The 18,808-nt window shown below is 43.0% G+C and overlaps 1 protein-coding gene across 2 annotated transcripts in view; it reads left to right on the top strand.

The window, feature by feature from the left end:
* celsr2 (cadherin EGF LAG seven-pass G-type receptor 2) overlaps positions 1–18,223 on the top strand; it is a 132,528-nt gene extending 114,305 nt beyond the window's left edge. The window contains exons 24-35 of one of the 2 annotated variants that reach the window (XM_062978412.1): positions 15–215; positions 608–782; positions 1,966–2,078; positions 2,402–2,481; positions 3,420–3,546; positions 4,561–4,683; positions 6,023–6,153; positions 7,210–7,298; positions 8,420–8,593; positions 10,441–10,665; positions 11,741–11,984; positions 12,831–18,223. In XM_062978412.1, coding sequence (XP_062834482.1) covers positions 15–215; positions 608–782; positions 1,966–2,078; positions 2,402–2,481; positions 3,420–3,546; positions 4,561–4,683; positions 6,023–6,153; positions 7,210–7,298; positions 8,420–8,593; positions 10,441–10,665; positions 11,741–11,984; positions 12,831–12,852 — 1,704 coding nt within the window. In that variant the 3' untranslated portion in view covers positions 12,853–18,223. Of the gene's footprint in view, positions 1–14; positions 216–607; positions 783–1,965; positions 2,079–2,401; positions 2,482–3,419; positions 3,547–4,560; positions 4,684–6,022; positions 6,154–7,209; positions 7,299–8,419; positions 8,594–10,440; positions 10,666–11,740; positions 11,985–12,699 lie in introns of both variants that reach the window. The other variant, XM_062978411.1, reaches the window with a different exon arrangement.
* The last annotated feature ends 585 nt before the right edge of the window (positions 18,224–18,808 follow it).

Genomic DNA, 18,808 nt, shown 5'->3' with positions numbered 1-18,808 from the left:
TCTCTTTCTATCAGAATGGTGAGATCTTGCCCTTGAAGACCATCACATATGCCTCCATTGCTGTGACCTTGGGTAGCCTTCTGCTCACTTTCCTCTTCCTGGCTGGCTTAAGAGTCCTGCGATCCAATCAACAAAGCATCTGCAAGAATCTTGTGGTTTCACTGTTTCTCTCTGAACTTGTCTTTCTGCTGGGCATCAACCAGGCTGACCTTCCGGTGAGTTCCAGGGGTGATGCTGATAGTAGTAGCGGTGGTGATAGTGAAAGAAAGGAAGTTTTAGGAGGAAGGTAGGAAATTTGGCTGAATAGATCCAGATTATGAGGTCAATCATTGCCATGCCTGGCAGCACCAAGAGGGTATATGCTTGGTTTTGGGGCCCTTTGCTGACAACTCTGAGGGGGACTAAAGAACAGTGCAATGCTATCTAGTGTCAGCCATGTCTTTCCTCTGAGACTGACAAGAAATGTCAGCTGAACTGCCTTAATGCGATTTGTGCAGCTTGTGATAGATATACAGCCACCTGTGAGCTTCCTTTTCATTTAGGTATCTGTGCCTGTTGAGACTGAACTCTCTAACTCCTCTCCCTTCTTCCTCTCTTCCCATGCCAGTTTGCCTGCACTGTGATTGCCATCTTGCTGCACTTTCTCTATATGTGTACCTTTGCCTGGGCACTGCTAGAAGCACTGCATATCTACCGCATGCTGAGTGAGGTGCGTGACATCAACTATGGACCCATGCGATTCTACTACATGGTTGGCTGGGGTGTGCCAGCATTCATCACAGGTAGGAGCTTGCACCAAACATCATAATAATAATAATAATAATAATAATAATAATAATAATAATAATAATAATAATAATAATAATAATAATAATCTTTATTTATATACCGCCCTATCTCCTTGAGGAACTCAGGGCGGTTTCCAATATAACAGAACCATACAACAAGTTAAAACCATACAACAATTAGGGCATTATACCACATGAACATAAATAAAACATATAATTAGTAACAAGAATTAAAACCTAATGACAAAACTCCATCAATAACCCAGATACAATGATCAGGATTCAGCATTGGGGGTGACCAACTATATAGTGCTAGGCATGTTAGGTGCTGCGAGACAGAGTGGGCAAGGAAGAACTTCCTCACTGTGAGAGCTGTTTGGCAGTGGAACTGTCTGCCACAGAGTGTTGTGGAGGCTCCTTCTTTGGAGGGTTTTAAGCAGAGGCTGGATGACCATCTGTCAGGTGTGCTTTGAATGAGATTTTCCTGCTTCTTGCAGGGGGTTAGACTGGATGGCCCCTGAGGTCTCTTCCAGCTCTACGATTCTATGATTCTAAGTGGGTAAAGTGCTAAGAGAGAGCATAGCTGGGAAGGCTAAGTGAGCTCTACTCAAAGATCTGGTGAAACCACCAGGTTTTCAAATCCTTACGAAATGAGGATAGAGTGGAGGCTAGTCTGATCTCTTTGGGGATGGCGTTCCAGAGCCGGGAAGCCACCACCAAGAAGGCCCTCTCCCTCGTCCCCACCAACCATGCTTGTGACGCCGGTGAGAGCGAGAGGAAGGCCTCCCCAGAAGATCTTAGAGCATGCACTGGTTCATAGGGGGAGATGCAATCACAGAGATAGGCTGGGCATTATTTAGATTCTTGCTCATGACTATCGTCATAGACTTTATGAAACCTTAGTTTAGCAAACACAGAGGATGACAAGTAACTTTGGGCTCTGTTTGCACTGTATTGGAATCTGACAGTCAAGTCAAGCTAGGCATAGACAAACCAGCCCAGGCTAAAACTGAGGTAGAACTGGATGGACTGAGCCTCAACCCTACCAAGCTACATTTTGGACTTCTCAGTTGTAGACTTGCTGTTCCCATTGAAAGCTGTTGTTATAGTGATGGTTCTTGAGTGATGAAGTTACCAGAGAAAGATTTTTTCCCTCTACTGGTTAAATCCTTTGTAGGACTTGCTGTGGGCCTGGATCCAGAAGGCTATGGGAACCCAGACTTCTGTTGGCTGTCGATCTATGATACTCTGATCTGGAGCTTCGCTGGACCCATTGCTTTTGCTGTTGCAGTGAGTAGACAGATACAAGGGATCGGGGCAAGGAGGTGCAAGATCATCAGGGCACACAGAAGTTATCTGATCTTATGTGAATACATTGTAGGACTTACTTGGAAGAAACACTTTTCTGCCTTTCCCTTTACTCAATGTATTTTTCCAGCTCCATCATACAGAAAGAACATTGGTTTTCTCAAGGCTAGGAAAGGACAAAGTATTACAGAGGAATAGGGTTGACAGCAGCTCTAATGGCATAGAAATATGCCAGACTTGAGAAGATGTTGGACGGACTGGAAAGAAGACTTGTTCTAAACTATCTTCTCTCTCTTTTCTCACAGATGAGTGTCTTCCTCTATGTTCTTGCCACTAAGGCCACTTGTGCTGCTCAGCAACAGGGGTTTGAGAAGAAAGGAACAGTGTGAGTCTGGTATTGCTTATATTCTATTCTACTTACCCACTGTGAGGACCAACAGTTCTGCTCCATTACCTGCACCATCCTGTCACTTCTTTCGACATCTTGGTTTCTCTTGCTGCTTGCCTACTGCCTGAATATCCCCATCATCATATTCATCACACAATTGTCCCCCTACTGTAAACATTTATTCATTTACAGTTGGACTTCCACAGTTGTGGGTTTAACCTTTGCATATTTGATTTTTTTTGTGGGTTTGATTAATATGCTCCCTCTAGGAATCTTTAGGCCCTTTAGTGCAACTCTGTTTAAGTTTAACCATTAAGAACAGGCATGGGCAGACTTGGGCCCTCCAGGTGTTTTGGACTTCAACTCCCACAATTCCTAACAGCCGGTAAGAATGCCTACATTAGAACCCTCTACAGAAGAGCACGCAATAGATTGCCTCCATTATTATAAGGCAAGGTGAAAATGTTAGCCTTAGGTCTTGCTTGAACTTGGTGAATAAACACTGAGACAGAATTCTACAGATTTCAGGAGGCCGCCACTAAGGAGGCTGTGCACATTATGTCATCTTATTTATCCTTCCCAGTGCTACAGGTCCTGTCATTTCCTCTTTTATGATGCTGCATCAGCTCACTTTTCCTTTTATGATTTGCAACTCACTGGCACACTCAGTGCTGGTTCATCCCAGTGCTTGATGCTTTATAACCATTCTTGTGATCATTGTTGGATTTCTTTTACAAAGTAAAACCCATCTAAAAAAAATAAAAATCCAGGACTGTCCTCCAAATTTTCACACTTGGAAATCAAGTAGAGGAAATGGTATAGGATTGGGGCCTGGTTTAAGCTAGGAAATGGAATCCAGGCCTGGTTTATGACAGGAGGCTTTGGAGGTTCTGTATGAGTGAGAATTCATTGACTGTGTTCCTTCTCAATCGTAGTTCCGGCCTCCGCTCAGGTTTCGTCTCCCTGTTGCTGATCAGTGTCACTTGGTTGCTGGCCCTGCTATCCGTCAACAGTGATGCCATTCTCTTTCACTACCTCTTTGCTGGCTTCAACTGTCTCCAGGTATAGTTGGCACAGGGGAAATTAGTCCCCTTCAGGGAGATAAAGTGGGGTATAAATAAATATAATTATAAGAATAATAATATGTGTGGGAGACGGAGCTGGTGTGGAATTTTTAGAGATTAGTCATGTTTGCCCAATGTACAGTGGTACATGTCCTTTCTCTTTTACACACGAAGGCATTGTCCATTGATAGCAATTCCAAATGCCTTCCTTTAGCAGTGCAAACAGTACAAAAGTCCATTTTGGAAGTAAGTCCCATTAAGTTTGGCAAATCTTACTCCCAGGTTAGCATGTACAGAATTGCAATCTACATTTCTATTTCACCATTTTCTTTCCCTTTTACACAAACACAGGTTTGCTTTAGTCTGACTTCTGCCAAAACTGTAACTAAGTTTGAAAGATTTTCATGTGGTCTTCTGGGTACAGCAGGTCTCTGTGCTTCACTTAGCATGTCTACGTGATAGAGATCAGCACAGTTGAACGCAGGGCTGTAGCCACAATGCCTTAGGTTTTAAAGGGAACTATATACATACTTGGAGGCTAGGACTGATGATTATTAGACATGATGGCTAAGGAAATCTCCTTCTTCAGATTCACTAATCTACCTCGTACAAATCTCTGGTTGTGGCCATGAGAGGATACAGCACCTGGGTTAGCAAGGAATGCAGCATTTCTCCTCTGTAACTGCTTTTCTGAAGCTTTTTTGTGAGAGAAAACACAACCCTTGACTAATTGGACTTTGGCTTGATCTAACAAATCTGTTGTTATGTTCCTGAGAGACGTTTGAATACACTGTATACTTGGAATTGGGAACAAATGGGTAATAAGAAAGCAGCCACAGGATGGGGGGGTAGAAAACAGGCTTTGCAAATTAGTCTACAAATGTCCTTTCATGCTGTTTCATAGTTTTGTGAAATTGGTTTTATTTTCCCTTGACAGTCTTGATTGCACTTTGGATACAGTCTAAAAGCTCTGAGATCACAATTCATTTGATCTCCTTTGTTTCTTTAACAGGGCCCTTTAATTTTCCTCCTCTGTGTCATCCTATGCAAAGAAGTTAGAAAGGCTCTCAAATCCAGTTGTGGCAAGAAGCATGGCACAGACCCCACACTCACCACCAAATCTACCTTGACAGCTGTAAGTGTTGGAGGAAGAACATCCCAGCAGCCTTATAAACAAAAACTGTGTGGGATACTGATGGATATGACAAGGAGGTTTTTCGCCTGAGGGTGTATTGCAAATTCTGTACCTAGAAAAGCTGGAGTTAGCAAGCTGTTATATATTACAATCAAGAAAATGTATGTGCAGGTGCATGTTTCTCCTAATTTATTGTGCTTTAGCTATTTTTATGGAAAGGCCATGAAATGATGGAAGACATCTTTGAATACTGAAAATCCTATACAGCCCATGCCCCTGATTTCAGGAGGCAGTCCTTTTCACACCTTTCTTCGTAGCCTCAAGGCAACCCACAGGCCTAGGAATTTTGAACTCCTTATTTTTTTTATTTATTTATTTTTACCTTTTGTGGCGATTTTGTTATATTTTGGGTTCAGCTGTTTTAGGCTGGAGTGACTTATTTTTTGAATCCAGTAATGACTTCAAGTTGTCTCCTGATTTTAAAAAGGACTCTCTAGATCTAAAACAGCAGAGGTGCAAAGAAAAAATTGAAATCTTACACACCATAGAGCAGTGGTTCTCAACCTGGGGTCCCCAGGTAGAAACTGCCTGGGATTTCTGGGAGTTTTAGACCAAAAACATCTGGGGGCCCCAGGTTGAGAACTACTGCCATAGAGGAAAGTGCACCCTTTGAACTGCTGACCTGAAAGTTGCTGGTTCGAATCTGAGAGACGGGGTGAGCTCCCATCTGTCAACTCTAGTGTGCGGGGACATGAGAGAAGCCTCTCAGTAGGATGGTAACAATGGCCAATTATGTAGACAGCCAATTCTCTCACACCAGAACCAACTTGCCTCAAGTTGCTTTTGACACAATTTTAAACAGTGCACCCTTGGAGACATGTGCTTCCTTGAGGATGTTTTCTGGCTTTCATTGTTTCCAAAATCTCCAGTCAACTGGAGGAGGCCTGCCATAGAAAGCATAGAATCAAAGAGTTGGAAAACACCTCGTGGGCCATCCAGCCCAACCCCTTGCTAAGAAGCAGGAAAATCACATTCAAAGCACCCTTAACAGATAGCTATCCAGCCTCTGCTTAAAAGCCTCCTAAGAAGGAGCCTCCACCACACTCCAGGGCAAAGAGTTCCATTGCTTAACAGCCCTCACAGTGAGGAAGTTCTTCCTAATGTTCAGGTGGAGTCTCCTTTCCTGTAGCTTGAAGCCATTGTTCCGTGTGCTAGTCTCCAGGGCAGCAGAGCACATGGGGTGGACCTGAGAAATGAAATGGATGTGGGAGGAGTGGAAAGTATTTTGTCTCCCTGCTGTTTGGAGCTTCCTTCCCACTAACTGCAGTGATTTCTCCAGGCTTATAACTGCAACAACACCTATGTGGATGGGCAGCTCTACCACACACCCTTTGGAGACTCCACTGGCTCCTTGCACAGCACTGTCCGCTCAGGCAAGAGCCAACACAGCTACATCCCTTTTGTGCTCAGGTAATTCTAATGCCAGAAATCAAGTAGCATTTCTATGGACAGACCTCACTTGAGTATGGAATAAACCAGTGATTACTATAGGCTTAATTGGCTACCCTTTCTTTACCTTGATTGTATGAGCCTCTGTCTTTGGATCTGAGAGGGTGAGCCACTGCTTTCAGATAACTTGTTACTTGTAATTGCATGAGATGCACCTGAGTCCTCTTATTGTTTATCTGTAGTCAGTGTTCAGTTTATGTGGATGCTTTTGCCTAATTAAAGAGGTAGAATACTTCTCATGAACAAACATTCCACACTGCTGTTAAAGCCAGTTCCCTCTTTTCTTGTCTGTATCTTTATTTAAGTCTTATTAACTTATAATCAATTAATGTTATAATTGCATATGGGGGCTACTTAGAAAAATTCTCCTTGGGGAGGACAGCTAGATTGCGGTAAGTGGTCCACTAGCATTTTAAAGTCATAACTTAAGGAATGCTGCTTTACTAGAAATACTGAATAAATTGAATTCTTTGTACTCCTGGATAAGGTTTCCACTAAAACATGTTAGGTATTTTTTTCATTTATTAAAGCCTTTTTTTTGACTCCAATACCATTTTGAAGCTTGCTTCTTTTTATCATTTTGAAGCGTCTTCTTTTTTGCTTCTTCTTTTTGTTCACTCATTAGGATTACAAAATACCAGCTGTTCAGACTATGATGATTTTTCTAGATTGTTAATCTTCCATTGGGAAGGAACAGAGCAAAAAGTGTTCTTGGATTGCTTAAATCAGAATAATGATTGCATCACAAACTCCTTTTTCAAACGAACATCTAGCAGAAATCTTGTTAGTGTCAGGATTAGAGACATATTTTTGTGTGATCCTTATCCTGTTCCGTATGAAATGGATCCCCCCCCCCAGCACCAGAAGTTTCTTCAAAGTGGGCATGTCCATGTATTGCAACAGTGTGTATGGGGCATTTGTAGCTTATTTCCTCCTTCACTCAAAGTTTCCCCCCATGTGCCAGGGGAACTCTAAGCTAGGGGCTGCTATTTAACTTTTCTGCCTTTTTTCTTACAGGGAAGAGTCTGGCTTAAACAACAGCCAGGTGCACCTTGGGCCTGCAGATCCCAGCTCACTCTTTCTGGAAGCCAAGGATCAAAACAATGGTGAGGAAAGGAAAAATAAAAATCTTTTAGGTCTGCTTTCCATGACTAAGTTGATTCTGACTGGTATTTGCTGAAGCAGATATACATTTGCCCAGTTTGAAACTTTGCCTGCATAAGAACATAGAAAGAACCATACTGGGTCAGACCAGAATAAACGTCAACCAGCACAATAGTATTGTCCTGCTCATGTTCACCAAACCGGGGTATTGAGAGTCATAGCATACACTGAAGACTAGTGCTAGCCATCACTCGCATGACTTTGTCATTTAAAGTAGCCCAGACTGACAAGCATCACTATCTCTTGTGCCCACAAATTTTTGAGCTTATGCACTGTATGAAAAAGTACTTAAACTTCATGGCATCACTGGATCTCAGGCTGTTCAGTATACGTGGATTGGACTAAGGAGAAGCAGCTACACTAAATAGTTTCATTATATGCCACAATGAAGATTTATCCAAAATCACTTACGAGAATCATTTCATAATTGGGTAGGCATATAAATCCTTGCTTGTGAAACTTCACACTTCCGTTTCTCTTCAGAGAATTTTTAGTTTGTGATTATTATTTTTAGCCTAAATTGCATAAAATGTGTAGCTAAACAATAGCTGCTACCACCTCATGGGCTTTTGAAAACCAAAGGTGTTGGAGAGCCTTTTAATTTTTTGAATGAGTTATTCCTTCTCATTTCTTGCAAATACGTCTTTTGCTTTTAATGGGGAAAAGATAGTAGTTTTTTTTGCACATACACTTTGCACAAATTTCAGAAACCTTAAAACAAAAACACACTCACACTGGATGCAAAACATTTCCTGGGGACTAACAAACTCTGGAGATTGAATTGCCTTGTCATCCTGTCTTGACAAGAATGATTAACTTAGCAACATTTCTACACATTCTCAAAGTCAGGTTGCACCTCCACCCCTAAACAGACATCCTATTTAAATCCTTCAGAGCTTTTAAGTCCTATTTGTGAAGGCTAGATTGTGAACTAATTATAGGGTGAGTATGTATGAGTAGATTGGGGGGCATTTTGGGGGCAAGGTGGTGCTTAGACAAGCAATCCTTTTAATCCTGACCTCTGTCTCCCCTCCCTCCCTCCCTTTGTCTTTTCTGCTCACAGAGCGTGATACTGACTCTGACAGTGACCTCTCCCTGGAGGATGACCAGAGTGGATCCTACGCCTCCACCCACTCCTCAGATAGTGAAGAGGATGAGGAATTTCCCAGAGAACCCTGCTGGGAGAACTTGCTGTGCCCTAACAATGACAAACTGGTGGCACACAGCACTCCAAAGGGTAATGCTGGAAATGGCTTTTAGCACCTCCAGGAATATCGGAGCCTTCTAATGATGGGCAAATGGGTTTGGGAGGGTCTCACTGTAGATTAGAATATTAGGATTGCACCTTCAGAGCATCTATAATTGATTTTGGACAGTTCGATTAATGTTTTCTTTGCTTATGCTTTTTACATACATATGTTATGTAGGTGGTTAATGTCTCAGCCTTCCCACAAAATTTGGCATTCAGGAGGGTGTACAATTCTGTAAGCATAAATAGATTGAGTATCCGTTATCTGAAATGCTTGGGACCAGTGCTAAGATTTCGGTTTTGCACATAATGAGATGTTTTGGAGATGGCTCCAAATATAAACACAAAAATCATTTGTTTCATTTACACCTTATACACATAGCCTGAAGATAATTTTATACAGTATTTTAAAAATAGTTTCGTGTGAGAGACAACATTTCTGTATACTCAACTGTTCAAAAGCAAAGGTGTAAATATCTCAGCCACCCATGTGGACTGTTTGGGATTTGAATATTTCAGATTTTGGAATTCCATATAAGGGATGCTCACCCTGTGCTCCCTGTAAGAATGCTGTGGCAAAAGCTGTTAATTTGTATAGTATTCTAGGGCTAGATCCATGAACAAGACCCAAGAAGAATGTAGGATCATGTGGGTACAATTATCTATCAAAGCTTTTCCCCCTGTGTGTTTGTGTTTTTATGGTATTGCTCCAAGAAGTCATCTCATAAGCACTGAATACTAGAGCAGTGTTGTTCCTTACACTCATTATTGGTATCGGATTGATTTTGATTTATGTGTATCCATCCCTTCAGTATACTTCCAAGTTATTACCCACACTTGCTTGATTTGTTTATTTATTTTGCTATAATTTTAAACAAAAGTAATTAAATTACAGCAAATGTATTAAAACATCACACTATTGTAGAATAGTATTAAAGCAATCAATGGGATTTAAAACAGCAGTAAAAAGCAATGCAAACAGGAGTCAAACTTGTGGAAGATTTAAAAAAATATTTACTGGACATCTCATTGACCTCAAGGTAGGCATCAGTAATGCCAGAATTTGGTATTGGACTCAGTGGCCATCCCAGGGCACACTTGCTGCAGCATTTGCCATTGCTCGGAGAGTGGGCAGTGGGGGGAGACTGTGCCACTTCTCAGGTTTTATTCTCAATGTCAGCTATTCTAGAACTCGTGGAACTTGCTACCTCACAACATCTGGAAGGCCATGTATTTCCCACTCAGCAGACACCTGGAAAGCCATGTATTTTCAACCCAATAGAGCAGTGGTTCTCAATCTGTGGATCCCCAGATGTTTTGGCCTTCAACTCCCAGAAATCCCAACAGCTGGTAAACTGGCTGGGATTTCTGGGGGTTGTAGGCCAAAACACCTGCGGACCCACAGGTTGAGAACCACTGCAATAAAGGGAAAATGTCTAGGAGGGTTCTCTGGTATGACTGTTACCAAGTCCTTGGAGCCTGGCAACAGCCCTGCTGTTGGTAAAAAGATTGTCAGTTCTCTTGATGGTGTAGGGAAAAGTGCCCAATTCACTACCTGAAGTGTGGGCCATGTTCTGCCCCATGGGAAGCCAAACCTTACAAGGATAGTATCACAAGATAGGAAAAATGCCTTTTTCTACCATCTCAGAGTAATGTAATTTCCTCCGGGCCAAAACCAAGCGTTTTGATATCAATTGCATGCTCATGGGTGACTCTTTTTGTTTCTCTTTATAAAATGTGGCAAGGCTTCTTCACGGGTCTTGAAAAGGCAGAGAGACAGAACAGACCTTGTGCTTTTTGTTCAAGGTTATGTTTCCTTTCTCTGTTCTCCCCAGTGGATAACCTCCCTGGTCCTGGAAAACCTTACTGGCCGGGTGACTTTGTGACCACTGCAAGCGAGAGTGATGGCCATGCTGGCTCGGAGAAGCTACGTGTGGAGCCAGTTGGCAAGATTGACCGGATGGGATTAGCAGAAGAGATACCTCGGGAGAATGGGGAAACACAGACCAGAGAGGGCATAATGGGCTCACTGCCTCATTCCACTGCCCAGCCCTATAAAGGTAAGAAGGTTTGACTCCTGAAAGATATAAACAACCACTCACATGCTTCCATGGGAACATACCCCTCTCTATTTATGGGTGCCTCTAATGTTTAATTATAAATTCTGTATCTTGAAAATCTTAGCTCAGAAACAAGAAGTCAGTGTATAGTGTCTAGTGAAGTATAATGAGAAAAAGACCTCAGTAGATATCAAGTGCTTGACTGGCAATGACAAATAAAACATTAGGTTAAAGCAATATGTCTATTTTATTGATTGGCATAATTTATACAGGTATCAGAATGTAGGAGCTCCAGGTGGCTCAGTGGATTAAACCGCTAAGCTGCTGAACTTGCTGACCAAAAGGCCAGCAGTTCGAATTCGGGGAGCAGGGTGAGCTCCCGTTGTTAGCCCCAGCTTCTGCCAACTTAGCAGTTCGAAAACATGCAAACATGAGTAGATCAATAGGTACCACTGTGGCAGGAAGGTAACAGTGCTCCATGCAGTCATGTCAGCCACATGACCTTGGAGGTGTCTATGGACAACGCCGGCTCTTCGGCTTTGAAATGGAGATGAACACCAACCTCCAAGTTGGACACAACTAGACTTAATGTCAGGGAAAAAACCTAAAATCAGAATGTAACTTGACATGCTGTCTGATCTGGATAGTCTTTTTCTGAGTGCAGAGGATGTTGAGCTCTGCTTAGACTCACCTGTGTCTTGCTCCAGACAACAGGCAGTCACAATTCTTTGTCACTTTCCTATCAGATGTCTCAGTAAATTTCACTCCAACCTCAATTTGATGTAGCCTCTTAGCAGAAAGTAGGCAGAAAAAGTCAAATGTTGCCACAAATTGTATGATGTAATATAACATTGCACAACTGTGCATGTGTGTGGCTGATTCACCTCAGGCCAGTTACGTGGACTGCTTGGCTTCATGCCATAGACTTCATCTATTCTACTATCTTCTCCACCTAACATACTTGGCCAGCTATGGAAAGGCAAATGACTTGACAAATGCAGTGTGGTGCTTTGTCCTTGGCTGAGAATCCACCTCAGGAATTGTTTCTCTTGGCTCCACCACATTCTTTCTCTAGGTATCCTAAAGAAGAAGTGCTTACCCCCCATCAGTGAGAAGAACAGCATCCAGCGCATCCACAACAAACTCGCCAGCTGTCGCTCAGGAATGGTGTCATCCCATGGCTCTTCAGGCAGTGATGGCAGCCGTGGGGGCGGGGCACCCCGACCTCGCCAGACGTTACAGGAGCAGCTTAATGGCTTGACACCCATCACTATGAGCATAAAGACTGGCACAGTGGATGAGGACTCTTCAGGCTCCGAGTGAGTATGCTGGAGCCTTCTCTTTGGTGGGCTCTGCTTGGCAGCTCGTACATGTGAGCCCTCTACGTTTGTGTGTGGATCTCCCTCATCCGCACCATGCCTGGTGCTTCTAATCCTTCTGGGCTGGTACTTCACTATATCTCTTACTCCACCCCACCTTGTCCCAAAGCTGTGCCTCTCAAAAAAAAATTCTCTATCTGCCACTACTTTGTATTCTCAACCTCTTGCAGTTCCTCTGAAATTTGGGGCCATATTTTCACTGGGGCCTGTTAAGAATCATCACTACCCTTGCTTTTTGTCCTTTCCAGTCTTGGCCTCATTTCTTCTCTGACTTCTGGCCAAGAGTAGAACCATTCCTTTTGTAGCCCATCAGCCTGATACCCCTAAGTGGGAGGTGATTTGGGAGTTGAAGGGCAGAAGTACCAGGTTGCCCTACTGTAAGAAGGATACATTTCTTAGGCTGTGAAAACTAAAGTACATGAGGCTTCATTTGATGTCAACAATGGGCTCTTCTGCTCCCCAGGGTTGCTCTGAGATGTGAACAGTCAGTCCAAGTATTATCCTGGGTGCAGTGATGATATAAGGGAGGTGGGATTGAGGGAATGCTGTCCTATTCTAACTTCTTCCTCAGCTCTCTGGCACTAACCCACCCTCTCCTCCTCCTCTTCTCCCTTTTCTTTCTCTCGTTTTCTCACCTTTCTCTTCAATCGCCCAGATTTCTGTTTTTTAATTTTCTCCATTAACACATGAGCCCCAGGGGGGTGCTTTGCTCAGACCTGCTCATGACCATGCTCATGTGTTTGTTTCCCCCCGTCCCGTCTCGCTTTGTGTTTGATCACTGAGCAGGAGCGATGAAACCTCAATCTGATGCCGCACACACCAGACTCTTTTTCTCTTGTGCTTTGGCCAGTCCGGGAGCCCAGGATTGCTCTCAAACCGCAGCGAGGAATGTTGTCTCCTTCAGCACAGCCCAAGGAGCTGGATCCACCATATGTAGTGCCAAATGAAAACCGACCTGCTGTCACCCCTGCACCAGGGGAATGGCAGGTCCCAGGAGGCGGAACTTCTTGAACAGATGCACTTTGGATCATTGTCAAAGGGACAGGAACAGAAACACAAACTTGACCACCTCCAAGTCTTCAGGGATTTTCTTGCTTTGTTGCCCAGTCTGGAACTGCTAAGTGGCTGGAATATATATTTTTGTCCTTATCTATCAAAGCTGGACTGGGGGAGGCTCAGCAACAACCACATGTCGACGCCTCCAAATATGCATTATTGTGCAGATGTTTGCATATTTGACAATGGGGCTGAGTAGGAGGGGGTCAGTGCACATGGAGCAGGGCTGCCATTAGGAAGTGGGTGACACTGAGAACTGTAGATTCTAGGATAGGGAAACAAATCTGGAATGGGTGTTTCTGGAGGGTATTAATTAATCTTGGTTACTCCTACAACCAGAAGATTGCAACATTGAATTATGGCCAAGAGTGTCATGGCTGTGCAGGAGAGCTGCATGAGATCTGTGCTAAGCTCTGTCTAATCAGGCCTACTTTCCTCCCCTTTGTGTATACATTCTTAGGAGACAGCCTTTGCTTCCCTCTGCAATGTGTATGTATCATAAGTGTGCTTTTCTCTAATCCATAAGCACTGGTTTAAACACATCTTCCAGTGTGCAATTGAAGCTTGCTTAAACCCTGGGTAGGCCACTCTCTAGTAGTTTAACCCATAGAAAAGATAGTAATTGACATCCTGGCTTTGTTATTGCAAGAATGGGGAAGGAAATTATCATCCAAACAGCCTTTTCTAGACCCTGTGCCAATACTCCGTTGGTAATTGCACTCCAGGAACCAGAATCATCTATGTTTCCCCCTTTAATTTTGTTGTTAAATGAAATGGTAGGATTCTTACAAAAACCCAGGACCATTTCCCCAGGATGTCAGTCACCATTGATCGTGGACTGTACTGATGTGCACCATCTGTGGATTGTGTCCCTTGTCTGCCATGTTGCTTGCTCCAGCCTCACTGCTTCAGGTTGCCCAGTGGAACTAAGGGGGTAGGACCCAATCTAAGTCACTGGCACCCAAGGGAAATGCTTCCTTTTCAGTCCGAGATCAATGACAAACCACTCAATTGTGACCACTACTCCTCCAAGCTCGGATTGCCGATCCAGTGACTTGGCCCCATCGGGATTGCACCAAGAGGCAGCCCACAGCTGCTGAGCACCGCAGATTATGCCTGCTGAGCTGTCAGTCCGTGCTGCAGTATTTTAATAAAAAATGACAAAAAGAAAAAGTCCCACCTCCCGCTCCTCACAGCCAGCCAGCACCTGGTCCATATGCCACTGGCCTGGAGCAGGGATGCTGCCTTGACGTCTCCCGATAGCACCTGGCTCTCATGCCAAAAGGGTGCTGCCTTTCTGCCTCAGAAGCCTTCATTTTTCTACACTCAGCCAAGCCTGATGCCTGCTCATATTGGGGATTTTCATGCTGGGTCCTTTTGGAAAGTACTTTTTTATAATGTTCCTTGGGAAAGAGATTTTTTTTTTCTTCTGATAATGGAGTAGGGGAAGAGGGGGGCGGCTTGGGGAGGGGTGAAGGCACTGTTTATTTTGGTGTGTTTTTTTTTTTTTAAAAAACTTGACCACTGCTGAAGGATGTTCTAATTTAAAGAGATGAAACACCCCTCTGGGTTACATCTTTAGCTTTGTAGCAATGTTGAAGTCTCTTTAGCTGGGGCGCAAATGGAATGCGCTTTACTGACCTAGACAAGGTTTGCACAACGAGGAGTTAAATTGGGACTTGACCATTGTCTTAGTCTAGCTAATCAAAGGATGCTGATCGTTGCCTCTGGAATCTTGGCCATTGCCATCCAACCTTGGATGGCTTCCCTCCTTGCCAGTTTCCTAACCCTTTTCTTGGAATGTTTTGACCTAATAGGATGTGGTTCTCTTAAACCTGTGTAATGTCAGCCTGGCACTTTAGTAAAATCTACTGTGTTTGCCACCTTCTAAGCTTAAGCATACAGCAAGGAATCAATTTCAACCTCTTAAAGACATGGATTAGTCTAATGTAGTTTTGCTTCCACTGCACACAGTGTTCTAATGTGAGCTATTTAGCTGCATCCTCATTAAGAGAAATGAGAAAATGAAATCCTTCCTCACTCATCACATAATAAGCAGCAATGTTGGAAGCCTAAAGTGTCCTAGACCAGATAAGAGAAGGTTAAGAGGTGACATGATAACCATGTTAAAGGATGTCATATTGAAGAAGGAGCATGTTTTCCGCTGTTGTAAAAGACTAGGACACAGGGCAATGGATTCAAACTACAGGAAAAGACATTTCTTCCTAAAATTAGGAAAACCTTTCTGATGGTAAGAACTGTTTGGCAATGGAATATTCTGTCTTTGTGTGTGGTAGACTCTACCTTCTTTGGAGGCTGAATGGCCATCTGTCAGAAATCCTTTGTGTTTTCCTGCATGGCAGATGCTTAGACTGGGTGGCACTTGTGGTCTCTTCCAACTATATGATTCTGTAATTCTATCATTCTAATGCTTAACCCCATACTGACAGGATCCTATGAGTTATTGGTAAAGTATAAAATTTGCCTAGCATTTTTACACTAGACTGCAAGTACTGTTCTTTTTCCTAGCTGTGTAAGGTAAATCCAGTAGCTTTAAGGTGTGCTCCTGCAGTCATTCAAAGGTTTACATACCAGCCAACCTGTGTTGTATACTTGGGGAAAGGAGCAGCTTTTGTTCTCCCAGACCACTTCCAGTGTACTGACTGGCGGGCCATGAGGGTGAAAGCTGCTACTTTGTTTGGCTGTGCAATGCAAGCTGTGTTAGTGCCTGGGTAGAGCCAAGTAGTAGTAAGAGGATGAGGTGGAATTATATCCTGCTACCTACTGGATACCCTTACAGAGCCAGGGGGAAATCAGAGTGTTTTCTGCAATGTCTTTCCAAGTATTTCCAAGTTTTCTGCAATGTCTTTCCAGTGTAAGTAAACAAGAAGATTCCAGTCGAACTTTGTACTTTATCACCAAGAGAGCGGATATGTATATGAAAATGAGCAATGGCTTTTTTTCTTCCTGACAACTCCTCTGATATGCTTGCTACAATTAATCTAGCACTAAACGGGAGATCAGGGAAACCATGGACTTACTCTGTTTTTCCCCCATGGAAAGACATAGTCTTCCTGCATGGGACATAGATTAGTGCAAAGAGGTATGTGATGTTTAACAGTAGAGAATGAGGCAATCCCTTCAAAAGAGCTAAAAAAGTAAATAGCCATCACCTCTGATTACTTTTGGGCATATTAAAAGCAGCCAGTAGAGAAACTGACAGAGATAATCTGAGAAACTTTCCTTCTCAGATTTTGCATTATCAGTTCTTAACATGGGAGAAAGTATTTTTCTATCCCAACGAAGTGTCAGTGGAAATCCACAAACCCTACAGTGTTCATTTTTAAGGGAGGGCCAATGACTGCTATACAGTGTCTTCCATAAAACCCTCCCTAGACAGATGGAGCTCTTTCTCCAGTTAGTATTTGCTGAATAGTTTCACCCAGGATTCCATTACAGTCAGCTATGCAGCAGCTGAAGCTTTCCCTATAACTGGGAAGACTTTTGTTTGTAAAAGTTCGGCCTCTTTAAACTATTAAAGGTACAAGACTCCTAGTAGATAAAAAAAGTTTGTAACCTTTCCCCACCCCAATCCTTGAAATACCTCTAAATCTGAGGTTTCAGACTGCAACCCAAGTATACAGAGTAGCCTACAGTAACTTCCTATGCAAGAACTTTCTCATATTTAGAAACCATTACCTGAAACAAACTGGAAAGCAGTAGTGATCAGAATCAGCTCTCTGAAACAGCTGTAACTTCCAGGAAAAAAAATGTCTTCAGATTATTCTGCCCTCAAAGGAGAACAGGATTTAAGTGGGTGGGAGAGTCCTTCCACTAGAGAGCTATTATAAGTCACCAGAGAGGTGTTAAACCTCAAGATATCATGGGATCAAGGAGCGACGGACTCCAGTTGCAAACTCCATACAAAAGCTTGGCTTCTGCTCCATCCACTGCAACCAGTTTATTGTTTTGAATCTATCTGCTATCCATAAAAAGCCAGTTAGCTGTTTCACCAATGGTGATGATGTATTTGGCATGTCTGCATTTTAATTTATTTTTAATGTTTTTTTAAAGTATGTATACATATATTTAATGAAGACTGTCTGTCCAAAGCTGTGCCATCTTAGGGGAGGGGCTGGAACAAACCAGAGTCAAGGGAAAAATCATCACCATCCAAGTCAGATCCTGAAGCAAATGAAAGCAGCCTTCCTACAGCCAGCACATTTGATGTTGGATTACAGCCGCCACTCCAGCCAGGAATAATGGAGTTTTAGTCCAGTAGACCTGGAGTACAGTAGATTGGTTATGTATTTAGATGGAATTTAGGCAGAAAAATGTGGAAATATATGGGGATGATCTATATTATCTGTGAGTCATCAGAAGAGACCAGTTGCCTCAACTTGGAAACACACATCCTACCAACTGTAGTAGGAGTGTACAAAATCAACTGTGTGGACCCTGCATCATTATATAATTTATAAAAAAGGAGTCTGAGTAAACTGACACTAGTTCTGAAAGTCTAGTTCTGGCAGATGCAGACTTCTCTGCTTCTCTACCCAGGTGATGAACACTTGTCACTGTTATCCAGACCTGGGCACTTGTCAGTATAGGCTTAGGCCCGTTCTCTGAATACTGGCATGGACTCCTCTCCCCTGCAATAGCTAAGGAGATTGTTTACAACAGAGCTTATCCACAAATGGGTATGATTCTTCTCCCTTTTGCCAGGAAAGTGCCAGCGTCTTCACTAGCTACACAGCACAGAGAAATTTAAAAAGTAAAGATCCCAACCCCTGTCCACCAGTGCATTTCCAGGAGAAGGTACTTCTTTTGAATGTCTACCTGACAACTCTTGAAGATGCTGAAAACTTAGGGAAGCAACCTGACTTTTCCATGAGAAGCACAGCTTTGGCCCTGAGGGCAGAGGTGAAGAGGATAGGGAAAGAGACCTGGTATAATTCAGTCCTTTGGAGCAACACAATATTTTGTTAACTTCTGATATGATGCTGACTTTTCCCTTGGTACAAAAAGTTGAAGTGTACAGGTAGGGTTGGCAATGTAAATATTATAGGGTTCACCCCCTTCCCTAAAAAAATAAAACCATAGTTCTGTGGCAGGTGGCTCTATTTCAGTGTTGTGTCTATATCTTATGCTAGAAAATGTGGTTTTAACATGCAATGTGGCCATTTGACTACAATTAACCAAGACTGTTGCTGTCTTCAAGTGGCTTCTGACTTCTCATGACCCTAAGATGAACCTATCATGGAGTTTCCTTGACAGAATTTCTTCAGAGAAGGTTTATCTTTGCCATGTTTTGGGCCCACAATCACCCAGTGGTTTTCCATGTCCAAATGGGGATTTGAACCCTGTTTTGCAGTCAGTGTTCAATGCTTAAACTACTATACTATGCTAACTCTTAGTCACTAACCAAGATAGCTCATATTTCCTGAAGATGGGTAGGTGGTGGTCTTGCTAGTGGTTGAGATGGGAAAACAGGTGAAGAAACTGGGCTCACTTTCCATGAAGGATACAGCTCTTGCAAAATAAATGATTAAGCAGCAGCAGAAAACCATTACCTACTTTATACCAGGCAAGGGCAAACTTAACTTGGGGGCCACATAGCGAGCCGGAATGGGTTGGTACGGGGGGGGGGGGGGGAGGGTTTCATACATGGCAGCTTGTCTAGTCCACAGCCGTACCCAGGAAGTTGT

Source organism: Anolis carolinensis, chromosome 4 (assembly GCF_035594765.1).
Source record: "Anolis carolinensis isolate JA03-04 chromosome 4, rAnoCar3.1.pri, whole genome shotgun sequence".
Lineage (NCBI taxonomy): Eukaryota > Metazoa > Chordata > Lepidosauria > Squamata > Dactyloidae > Anolis > Anolis carolinensis.
The sequence above is the reverse complement of the archived record's forward strand: the minus strand, read 5'-3'. Positions and strand labels throughout refer to the sequence as shown.